Genomic DNA, 12,700 nt, shown 5'->3' on the forward strand with positions numbered 1-12,700 from the left:
TGAGCTGATTTTAAAACCCCATCTTTCTTAAAAAATAGAATCTCTAATGAGCTGCTTTAAAATTTTATAAATATTGCCTTACCACCTGAGGTTAGCAGAGATTAGAGTGCAGAGAATTTTAAACTCCAACTGGTTTCCTGGCCATTTGAAGAAATAGTTTTCTACCCCCTCTACTTTATGATAACTTTATTTATGTAGCACCTTTAAAAACAGAGTGCTTTGACAGACAAAGCAAAAGAGCAGGAAACCCCAGAGGCAAAATAACAACAGAAGGCCAAACTGGAGCAAGAAAAAAGTCTTTAATTTTAAAAATTAAAGTAAAACAGTAAAAGAGATAAGAACAGGAAAACAAGAAAAACATAACAACAAGAGTAAATGAAAACAGAAGGAGGAGATTCACTGAGATCACTGTGATGATGATGATTTCTTTGTCCCTGTCCATCTTCTGATATTTGTCTTTTTCTTCCCTCAGGGTCATCGGTCAACCAATCAGCTGACCTGTTCTCCAACACCTCATGCAACGTGTCCACCAATGATTCCACCTCCTGTTCTCCTGTGGACGATGGAGTGGGGACAGCGAGTCCATATAAAGCTCTGGAGATGTTTTTTATCGCCTTGGTTACGGGATCTCTGAGCTTTGTGACTGTCACAGGGAATATTTTAGTCATGCTGTCCATCAAAGTAAACCGCCACCTACAGACTGTCAATAACTATTTCTTGTTTTCTTTAGCATGCGCTGACTTGATCATTGGTGTTTTCAGCATGAATTTGTACACAGTCTACATCATTGTTGGCTACTGGCCGCTCGGGCCGGTGGTCTGTGACTTGTGGTTAGCTTTAGATTATGTTGTCTCAAACGCCTCGGTGATGAATTTATTGATCATCAGCTTTGATCGCTATTTCTGCGTGACCAAACCCCTGACTTATCCAACAAGAAGGACGACTAAGATGGCGGGGTTAATGATCGCAGCGGCGTGGATCCTGTCCTTCATCTTGTGGGCTCCAGCCATCCTCTTCTGGCAGTTCATCGTCGGAGAGCGTACGGTGCCACCAGGGGAGTGTTACATTCAGGTACAACACATAAAACTCACTGATAGTTGAGGCAGACGGAGCGGGGAAAAAAAGGAAACACAACCCGTTTGAAAAGTGGTTGCATGTGTGAAGAAATAACCATAACTCAAGGTCACCTGACCAGCTTTTCTGCAGTAAATGAGCTGATTCTTCGTCCATGACCTTTGACCTCTTCCCAGGATGCCGTGGGGAGACTCCCATCCCTTTTTTTAGCGCTGCCTGCTTGTCTGATTCTGCTGCACAGTAACAGTGAAGAGGTTTTAAATTCAAGATGAAATTGTGTCTAAAATCAGCCCAATCATGTAGCCATCAAACATTAAGTCAAACACTTGATTTTGTTGTTGTTGTGGTGCCTTAGTTTTATAGTTTTCAATCAGAATTTTAACTGTGTTTTCTTCCAAAGAGGAGAGAAAAATGATTCTATAATTATATGACAGATAGTGCCGACCAGTTGGTAATCTGGTTGGATGAAAGACGTTCATTAGCCCACAACATTACAATTACAACTAATTATGACTGGACAAATACAACTAAGACTTTAGACACAGGAGGTGCATGATTCAGGATTCATCAGTCATCAGGATTTCACTGCAGCTTTTCTAAAAAAAAAAATTGCAATGCATGCTGCAGTGCTTTCAGGCATTTTTGCAAAGAAATTGTAGGACTGAGTGAAAATTGCAAAAGAAAGCTGTGATTTTTTAATTTTTTTTTTTTTGTATAATTCATTAAAAATCAAAGGCAGCGACCACTGCAGAGGACCAACAGCCTCAGCATATGGGGCAAACGCTCTACCAACTGAGCTATGGGAGCACCTGCAGATGCTGTTATTTTGATTTTTATTTCCTGATTTGTTTTATTCTTGTTTGTGTTTCTTCTGTGAGTGTGAGCTGGACTGGAATGAACTGTTGTCAGGACTGAGAGGAAAACAAACGGGCCCTTTACAGAGTGGATTTTTATTTGGTTTCAGTTGACACACACATTTCCAGTATCAGGAAAGAAAAATTATCAGAACAATTGTAGTAACAGCTGGCACAGACAAAAGAAGTACAAATGCTGCAGATTAGCTCGCTAGTGGTCATGCTAGCTTGGTTATCACATTCTGTCTCCTGGATGCTGTGAGTGGTTTGGATCTGCTGTTCACTGACAGGTGATGATGTTTGCTTCTGGCGTTCATTCAGTCTCTTGTTCAGGATCCTCACTGCCACCAGGAGAGTCATTTTCTTTCTTTCTTTCTTTCTTTCTTTCTTTCTTTCTTTCTTTCTTTCTTTCTTTCTTTCCACAGTTCCTCTCTAACCCTGCGGTGACGTTTGGGACGGCTATAGCAGCATTCTATCTTCCCGTCATTATTATGACAGTCCTGTACATCCACATCTCCTTGGCCTCCAGGAGCAGGGTGTCCAAACACAAACCTGAGAAGAAAGAGAAGAAGGGAATAAAGTAAGAGCATTAGTAGACTCCAATAAATGGCATTATAGATGTGATAATGTAATGAGAGAGAAGACAGAAACACAAAGGACAATATGGCATTGAAAAGAAAATCAATGGCGTTACACTAACCTTGTCTTAATTTAGCCACTTGTGGTTAGAAGGAATACTGTTATTGGCTAAAATCAATAGCTAAAATGACAGCTGCTTTAGCTCCTATTGGTCTTAAACAGTAGCCTTCAAAAGGTGTTAAAACCAACAACACTCCATCAAAAAGTCTGTCTGATATAATCCAAGACTCCTAAATCCCCAACATGCTGTTCACTTGAACACACAGCCTGCTTCGCTGTTATTGGAGCAGGAAGAAAGAGCGCTCCACTAATGATTGCTATCCATCAGTGGAATTTTATATGCTTTTTTTTTTTTTTAAAGATTATTTTTGGGCTTTTGCCTTTATTTGGATAGGGACAGCTGAAAATATGACAGGACAGGGGTCATAGGTGGGAATTGAACCAGTGACCACTGCAGAGGACCAATAGCCTCAGTACACAAGGCGACTGCTCTACTAACTGAGCTATAGGAGCACCTTCTGATTTTTTTATGCTTTTATTGTTTTGTTTTTTTCCCCAGAACTCCCAGCTTGATAAAGAGTCACCTGTTAAAGCAGAACAATAACAACGAGACCAGTCCTCAGGCCAGTCCCCGCTCTACTCCCAAACTCAGTCTGGACTCTACCACCACCGCGCTGGAGGCTGTGAAGAACGGCAGAGTGGAGGAACCTAAACCAGTTCAGCCGCAGCCCCTCGCACAGCCCAGTCCAGGACTCACACAGGTACCGCCCCAGTGTGCTGCTATCATCAGCTGCTGCTGTACGCCCTGCAGACTTTGTTCAGCTTCATGGCTTTTCTGTCTGTCTGTCTGTCTGTTTTAGGAAAAAGAGAGCTCCAACGATTCGTCCACGGCTTTTATTCCCCCCACAGAACCAAAGGACAGCACCAACAACGAGGTGATATCTGAGGTGGGTCTTGGTCAGCTTTCTTTCTTTGGCATTGCATCTTTTGTTTCCAACACTTTCTGGGACATAAATTGTTTTGGGGGTTCAAGAAATTCATATAAAAATAACACAGACTTTCTTTGGACAACTTATAATAAACCCACTACATTTGTGCAGAAACTGATTATTGCATCTTTATGTAAAAAATTTCTTTTGTCCAAAGATTATTAGTTGTCATCCCAGTCTTCATAATCCAGTGATGCACTGTGTTCAGGTCTGTCGTCAAAATGCATTAAACTGCTTTTCAAATTATCTTCATATTTGTCAAATTGATAACATTCTACTTTCTTTTTCATTTAGATGCCCTTTTCCCTTTATTTTATTTTATTTTATTTTATTTTATTGTACTTTCTCTTGATGTGTTTTGTTCTCGTTTGTTTGCTGGCTGAGGTTGAGGTGGGGCAGGTTGTAGCCTGGAGGGGTTAAAAAAACAGTGAGCATTGTTCTTCTGCCTTTCTCTTTTTCACTGTTGATGCTCAACAGAAAATATTAATCAGAACAAAAAATTCACACTGAGCTGATTTAAAAAATTGTAGAAGGACAAACAGCTTTTCATGTGGAAAAAGTCAGAGATCAAATTAAAAATACAAGGACAGGATTTACAGGTTTTTTTTAACTGCTCAGACATTTCTCTTCTTAAATATTTTACCAGAAAACTGACATTTTCTCCCATCAGTAACCTCTGTCACTCATTACTGATGACCATCTTTTTCATTTTTGAACATTTCCTTATGGGCGTGTCTGTTTTACATTCCTGTCACTCACAAAGTTCTCACTGTGAGTAGGGAACATACCTATTTTGGAAAATGTGCCTCAACAATTGTGAAAACTGTCATTGTCTATGCTTTAGTGCTCTTTCTGCAGGAGCATTTTTAGCACCTTTGTTCTGGTAAGAGGTAGAGCTGTGCTTGTTGAATTGAAATCTCTGACTTCATGCACCATCATGCACTGTGCAACAGGTCACACTGACTAGAAAAGTTCCTGTAAAGAAAAAAAAAACCATCTCTCTTGTGTTTGTTACAGGCTGCAACAAATGCCAACCCAGTTGCCACGGCAACAGCCAATCCTGCCGAGCCCAAGATGGGCGCCGCTTCAAAGTGGTCCAAGATAAAGATTGTAACGAAGCAGACCGGGGACGAGTGCATCACAGCGATAGAGATCGTCCCTCCTGTAGAGGGAGCTGAGAGACATTCAATCCCAATCAGCCGTCCCAGGACTGTCGCGCGCAAGTTTGCAAGCATCGCAAGAAGCCAAGTGAAGAGGAAAAGACAGATGGCCGCCAGGGAAAAGAAAGTATGTTTATGTCACACTGCACAGACACGAGGCATAAAGGGATAACCCTTACATACAGGAAGAACAACAATTAAACTTAAATACTCATGATTTCATGTAATATTTTGTTGTGGATTTTAATGATTGGTTTGCCTGGTTGAAACATGTTAATAACAAATAATACTGTAATGTCTCTGTTCAGTGTCCCTGAAATGTATGGAATAACACATTAGTTATGAAACAACACTGTAGCATCTTCACTGACCATCCAGACACAGAACAGAGCAGCGTTGCTCATCATGATGAGCAGCAAAGCTAACACGATTGTTTTTGCATGGCAGCATATGTTGCTGGTGTGCAGGTGGGACTCAGTCCAGCAGTGTGTGAATGCTATGGAGCAGCTGTTTTTTTTTTTTTTTAAAGATGAGTGGCTTTTAATGCTGCAGTCACTTCACTTAATTATTGTTCAGAGTGACAGATGGTGTTTGGAAATGATCCTCAGAGCTTTTAAAAGTGAAGGATCCTGTATCTTAAATCAGTGTTTCCCAACCCTGGTCCTCAGGGACCGCTGCCGTGCATGATCAGCTCATCATCAAGCCTCTGCAGGAGCCTGATAACAACCTGAAAACATCTCAAATATGAAGGGCAGGGGTCCCTGAGAACCAGGGCTGGCAAACTCTAAGTTAGAGGGCTGCTTGAAGTTGTAGGTTTGATTCTCAGCTGATGCTGGAGCTTCTGAAAACTCATGTCCAAAAGAAAGAGTGAAAAGATCTGAGAAAGTATTTGTAAGTATCTGTGATTTGTTGGCTTAGGAAGCTTAACCCCTGCTTAGGAGTTTTGAGGACCCTGGTTCAAGCCTTGGTTTAGTTTTGACACCTGCATCCAAATGCTTTCAGGGACCAGTTTCATCAAGCAGGGCTCATTAGCTCATTCAGTCCTGTGCTGGATTCAAGAGTTCAAGGTTCTGGGTTCAAACCTGACAGACTTTTAAAAACACAAGTTTCCTTAACAATTCAAAGAATCACAAACAAACTGTGCTGTTCTGTGAAAATTTAACAGCCGCTGTATCACTAACATCACTTGAATGAACCTCTGAGAAACATCACTTTAGTGTCTGATCAGATAGCTCAGACTGTAAGAGAAAGGTTGGGGACTCTGTGGTCGTGGGTTCGTTTCCACAATTTTCTCAATAAATTTTAAAGGCGCTTGTTGAAAGGTAAAAGTGAAAAGTTCTGATAAACAAATGTCACTCGGCTTGTCCTGTAGCTCAGCGCGGTACATGACTGCTTGCTAGTTTTGGAGTTGTGAGTTCGAAGCTGCTACTCTTAAAGTCTGGTCTCTGCAGGAAAACTTGAAGAGATCTGAGAAACACGGTTCAGCTGTGTGATCCTGTAGCTCAGCTTGATGGATCAGTGTCTGGGAACCAAGAGGTTGTGGGTTCGAATCCCGCGTTATTCTCTAAAAATTTAACAGCCGGCGCATCAAAGGACGACCTGAAAACCTTGGACACACTACATCCACCTGTCAGCTCCTGTAGCTCAGCTTGATGGATCAGTGTCTGGGAACCAAGAGGTTGTGGGTTCGAATCCCACAGTACTCTCTAAAAATTTAACAGCCGGCGCATCAAAGGAAGACCTGAAAACCTTGGAGACACTACGTCTACCTGTCAGCTCCTGTAGCTCAGGGGGTTAGACGATGGGCTACGACACCTGAGGTCGCAAGATCGATCCTTATGAGCCCCAGTGAATTTTCACCTCTGGCACCTGAGGCGAAAAGATAAAAGCGCCAGGAGAACATACTTCAAGTGAGTACTCCATGGCGCAGAGGATTGCGTTTGCAACGCTTGAGTTGACAGGCTGCGGGACGCCTGGTTCGAATCCTGCCTGAGCGAGTACGGATATCCTTAGATAGGTGGGGGGGTAGCTAGGGGGTAGCTAGGCCAGTGGGGGTGGGCAGGCAGGGGGGGTAGCCAGGAGGGGGGTGGGTGGTTAGGCAGGCAGGCAGGCAGGGCAGGGGAGTGGGTAGGTAGGTAGGTAGGTAGGCAGGGCAGGGGGGAGGGGGTAGATAGGGGGGGTGGGGGAGGATGCCTCGGAACTGGGCAGCAACCCAAAACAATTGCGGAAGGCCGGAAACAAAAAGACTGTCCAGTTCCGAGGTGGGACTAGATAGGTGGGGGGGGTAGATAGGTAGGACAGGTAGAGTGGGAGAGAGAAGAGAGAGGGGAGGAGTAGCTGAGAAGAAGAGAGTGAAGGGGAGGAGTGGCTGAGAAGAAGGGAGTGAAGGGGAGTGTGATATTGGAGGCCCCCCCCAAAGGGTGGGAGAGAAATAAAGAGAAAATCCTTTTTGGGGGGGGGGGGGTGGTCCACTGTCACACTCCCCTTCACTCCCTTCTTCTCAGCCACTCCGCCCCTCTCTCTTCTCTCTCCCACTCTACCTGTCCTACCTATCTACCCCCCCCACCTATCTATCTAGTCCCACCTCGGAACTGGACAGTCTTTTTGTTTCCGGCCTTCCGCAATTGTTTTGGGTTGCTGCCCAGTTCCGAGGCATCCTCCCCCACCCCCCCTATCTACCCCCTCCCCCCTGCCCTGCCTACCTACCTACCCACCCCCCTGCCCTGCCTGCCTGCCTGCCTGCCTATCCACCCACCCCCCTCCTGGCTACCCCCCCCTGTCTGCCCACCCCCACTGGCCTAGCTACCCCCTAGCTACCCCCCCACCTATCTAAGGATATCCGTACTCGCTCAGGCAGGATTCGAACCAGGCGTCCCGCAGCCTGTCAACTCAAGCGTTGCAAACGCAATCCTCTGCGCCATGGAGTACTCACTTGAAGTATGTTCTCCTGGCGCTTTTATCTTTTCGCCTCAGGTGCCAGAGGTGAAAATTCACTGGGGCTCATAAGGATCGATCTTGCGACCTCAGGTGTCGTAGCCCATCGTCTAACCCCCTGAGCTACAGGAGCTGACAGGTAGATGTAGTGTCTCCAAGGTTTTCAGGTCTTCCTTTGATGCGCCGGCTGTTAAATTTTTAGAGAGTAATGCAGGATTCGAACCCACAACCTCTTGGTTCCCAGACACTGATCCATCAAGCTGAGCTACAGGAGCTGACAGGTGGCTGTAGTGTGTCCAAGGTTTTCAGGTCGTCCTTTGATGCGCCGGCTGTTAAATTTTTAGAGAATAACGCGGGATTCGAACCCACAACCTCTTGGATCCCAGACACTGATCCATCAACCTGAGCTACAGGAGCTGACTGGTGGCTGTAGTGTCTCCAAGGTTTTCAGGTCTTCCTTTGATGCGCCGGCTGTTAAATTTTAGAGAATAACGCAGAATTCGAACCCACAACCTCTTGGTTCCCAGACACTGATCCATCAAGCTGAGCTACAGGAGCTGACAGGTGGATGTAGTGTCTCCAAGGTTTTCAGGTCTTCCTTTGATGCGCCGGCTGTTAAATTTTTAGAGAGTACTGCGGGATTCGAACCCACAACCTCTTGGTTCCCAGACACTGATCCATCAAGCTGAGCTACAGGAGCTGACAGGTGGCTGTAGTGTCTCCAAGGTTTTCAGGTCGTCCTTTGATGCGCCGGCTGTTAAATTTTTAGAGAGTACTGTGGGATTCGAACCCACAACCTCTTGGTTCCCAGACACTGATCCATCAAGCTGAGCTACAGGAGCTGACAGGTGGATGTAGTGTGTCCAAGGTTTTCAGGTCTTCCTTTGATACACGGGCTGTTAAATTTTTAGAGAGTACTGCGGGATTCGAACCCACAACCTCTTGGTTCCCAGACACTGATCCATCAAGCTGAGCTACAGGATCACACAGCTGAACCTTGTTTCTCAGATCTCTTCAAGTTTTCCTGCAGAGACCAGACTTTAAGAGTAGCAGCTTCAAACTCATGACTCCAAAACTACCAAGTGGTTGTCTACCACCCTGAGCTACAGGACAAGCCGAGTGACACTTGTTTGTCAGAACTTTTCACTTTTACCTTTCAACAAGCGCCTTTAAAATTTATTGAGGCTACAGAGACGCACGAGCAGCTGAAATTTTACTGAAATGTGAAGATTTGCCTCGCTAAATGCTAATCTTGCCTTTTACTTACAGCTTACTTTACAGCGTCCCCTTCGACCTGCAGTGAGAACAGCGATTGATGAGATATCTCGTGTTCAACACGTCCACAGTTTAGAGAAGAATGCCAATGCCAAATAGCACACCAGCAAAACAACCAGACTACACAAGAAAAAAAACCCAGTAGAAACTTTTATACACTGACTAATTATAAGTCCCTCATACAACTGAAGAATAACTTGACATATTTAATAGTGTACATGTTTGATAATGTAGCTCGATTCTCAGTCAGCAGTCAGAGCTCCTTCTTCTTCTTTAAAACCAATTTAACTGCTGCTCGAGGGAGGGAGAGACGTCAAATCCAGTTGTAGCCCTTTTTATACATTTCATGAATAAGTAGGTTATATCATCATTTATGCATTATATTCTGTCATTTTTTTTGTATTAAACAGTCTAAGAAAATAGAAATTATTGATCAAAATGAAAAAAATCCTTGCCTGCAGCTGGCATATGCAACCCACAATTAACAAAGAAGATACAGAAAGTAAAAACAGAACATCCAGAAATTTTTCAGGCAGATTATATGAATATTTTAAACATATAGACAAAGATCCTCTTCTCTGATGTTGCTAAAAAGAAAAACAAACTAGTCAGCTCAACCTTTTTCCACCACAGTCCTGTACACTTCTCACTGTGATCATTAAAGGCATAGTTCACCCCCAAAAAATTTTTCAGTCCTGCTGGAGTTCACAGGAAAACAGCATTGCAGATCGCTTTCAAAGGTTAATGAACAAACCTGAACACAGCGGCTGAAACATGTAGTTTGGTGTTGCTTGTGCAGCTTCTAAAGAAGTTTAATGTAGTCGATTTTCACCTTGTGTCATTAACTGGAATTGCTGCTTGTGCAGTCTGTGTCTCTGCACCTGAAACAGCCAGCTGTATGCTAGCTAGCAACAGTTGCACCAGCAGAGTCAGTGGGAGTTTATCAGCGTGTGTGTGTGTGTGAGTTTGTGTTCAGCTCAGATTCTGACTGATCTCAGCAGGAGCTCCAGTTATTTCTGTTATTTCCCTCCAGTCTCTATCGTTTTCCTCTTGACTCAGTACATTTGTGAGGCAGGCTCATGGAGCCCCGGGATAAGTGCAAAAATTTTCACACAAGTTGAAAGACTGAAACTGTTTTTTGCAGTCCGGCCCTTGCCTCAGTGGGTGCCCAAGGACAAATTTATGCCTTCTTGCACCTCTCCATTGATTTTTATATTAGAATCGCCCCACTTCTAAAATTGACCTCATCTTCAGCTTCTGTCCAAGCACACAATAAAGGGGAACTGGTTTAACAGAATGTATCTTACTCTTGGAGAAACAGCAGTTTCAAAGCATGATTATGTCACCTTTAATAAAACTTTCTGGTGTTAGTTAGCAAAAGTGCCACATGTCACATTGCAAACAGTTACCTCTATTTTAAACTACAACCAGCTCTCTATAGCTGTATGATGAGATTATAGTACAAGGTGTACGGCTGCAGCCCCTGGCGTACAGGTGGTGCTGCACCCTGCTGTCACCCATTCATACAGAACAAAGATGTTACGGGGCGTCAGCTACAGCAGCAACCACTCACTGGAGGCTTACGTGGGTTTGTAAAATGGATTACACCTTCATCTTAGCCTTGAGTTGCTTTTGGGAAATGGAGCGTGCAGGCTTCTTTTGGCTTCTGTGTCAATTTAAGAGCAGTAAAATTTGTATTTCATTGCCGTTTATTTTTGATCAGTATAATAATCAAACTGCAGAGGTCTGAAACCTGGGAAGGTCTTTCAAAGTTTGATTTTTGTCAGTGACGTTGTTGTGTTGTAATAAAGTGTCCTGTAAAATCAGTCTGTGCTTAACAGTTACAGTATGTAGGGATGCACCGATACCAGCATCAGTCTAACACTGTCATCGGGTACTTGTACTTCATAAAACTACTCCAGTACTCCACATCCGTTGCCACAACACGAAAAGTAGTCACTCGACACAAGCAAACATCCAAAGATCCAACATTACGCAGAGTTCAAAGCCGTCATTATCAGTGAGAGCCTCACTGTCTTTAACATCATCCACTAATGACCGCAGCAACTTTGGCAACTGCCCACAAAATTCCATGCAAGTCTATATAAACCTGAAACAACCTCACAGAGCGCGCCTGCAGATCGCAGCCAGCCGCTGTCCAATAAGTCCGGGTGAGTGTAAACTAGTTAAATGCCTCCACTAATTAATCAGACGACGAAGAAAAAACACCACTGCCACCAGTCTATAACCCTCTTCTTGGTAATAAGCTGCTACGACTTCTCTTTGTGTTTATCCTCCTGTTAATCTTCACCTGACAGCACAGTACACAGCAGGGTAAACAAAACAGTTTCACATGGCACCACACTCATACCTGTCCCCCCTAAACAATGGCAGGTAGGAACTAATTAGCTCTCTGACAAGAGGGACATGAAGAAGAAACTTTAAGTACTACACATATAAATGTGTCATTAAAATACTAGTCAATAAAGTGCTGTAAATGATAATGAAATAATTATCATATGTAACACCATTTGTAACAGTAAATCTAATTCTTTAAGCTCATAATAATGTTGTCTAACACTGAAATATATCATGTACAACAACTTGTTACATTTATAAAGTGAGGAACATCTGATGAAAATAAAACATGTTTTTAAAGTTACTGTAAGAAAATTAATGACATTATTAAGTACTCATAACAGTACTCAGTATTAAGTAGTATTAAGTCCCCAAATGTAAGTACTTGTACTCGGTCTGAGAAAAAGTAGTTTCGGTGCATCCCTAACAGTCTGCAACAATAACACATTTTTGACTGCAGAACATCAGACACAGTCCTCACTTTCATCTCCAACAAATTTTAATTCTCAGCAAATTGATTTTGGCAGTGAAATGAATGAAAAACTGCCCAGAGATTTATTTTGATTTTCCTCTGTGCTGTTCTCTCTTGTTCAGTTCTGCTCTCTTTTCTTCTCGTTCTCTGTAGGTGACCAAGACTATCTTTGCCATCCTGCTGGCTTTCATCATCACATGGACGCCGTACAACGTCATGGTGCTGATCTCGACCTTCTGCCAGTCCTGTGTCCCCGACACTGTGTGGGCAATTGGCTACTGGCTGTGTTACGTCAACTCTACGATCAACCCAGCTTGTTACGCACTGTGCAACGCCACATTCAAAAAGACATTCAAGAACCTGCTGCTGTGCCAGTATAAAAATATAGGTACAAGATGAGATGGAAGGAGAAGACTGAGGGTGGGATGGACGGGGAAGGGGTGACGCACTGCAAGAACGGGGGACAGAGGAAGGGAGAGAGTGAATACTGTTAAAAGGTGAGTGACAGAAAAGAGAAATGGATCACAGAGTTTAGTAGAAGCGTGTGCAACTGTGGTTTATTTTGCAAATGAATGCTAGTCATCCCCATCGGTACACATAGACTCACAGTGAGATGTGAGTGTAAACCAGGGATTCTTTAACCTGCCCAGCTTCCCCTAAGATGGAACATATCACACGCTGAGTGAGAACACGGTTTCAAAAAAATAGGGAAAATAAATGAAATGGCACAACAGGGATTGGTGTGAGCAGAGAGGTTAGTAGTGAATGTAGAGGGAGGAGGTAGGAAAGGAGCGTTTCAATGACTATGGATGGATGGATGCATATGTTAGGCAAAGGATAAAGTGTGTCTATCTGTTACCAGGGTAGATCTGACCGGGTAGAATACTCCATTCTCATCAGCGAGAAGGTGTCCATGTTCTTATCACTGCTCTAAATACTCAGGTG

General features: G+C 43.6%; 1 protein-coding gene across 1 annotated transcript; it reads left to right on the forward strand.

The window, feature by feature from the left end:
• The first annotated feature begins 480 nt into the window (after positions 1-480).
• Positions 481-12,424, forward strand: LOC146304939 (muscarinic acetylcholine receptor M4-like). The gene is made up of 6 exons (XM_084713492.1): positions 481-1,071; positions 2,354-2,508; positions 3,127-3,328; positions 3,428-3,514; positions 4,574-4,843; positions 11,909-12,424. The coding sequence occupies exons 1-6, from the start codon at positions 601-603 to the stop codon at positions 12,152-12,154; spliced, it is 1,431 nt and encodes a 476-aa protein (XP_084569618.1). The 5' UTR covers positions 481-600; the 3' UTR covers positions 12,155-12,424.
• Positions 12,425-12,700: the final 276 nt, after the last annotated feature.

Source organism: Lutjanus erythropterus, chromosome 24, assembly GCF_056507025.1.
Source record: "Lutjanus erythropterus isolate fLutEry1 chromosome 24, fLutEry1.hap2, whole genome shotgun sequence".
Classification (NCBI taxonomy): Eukaryota; Metazoa; Chordata; class Actinopteri; order Lutjaniformes; family Lutjanidae; genus Lutjanus; species Lutjanus erythropterus.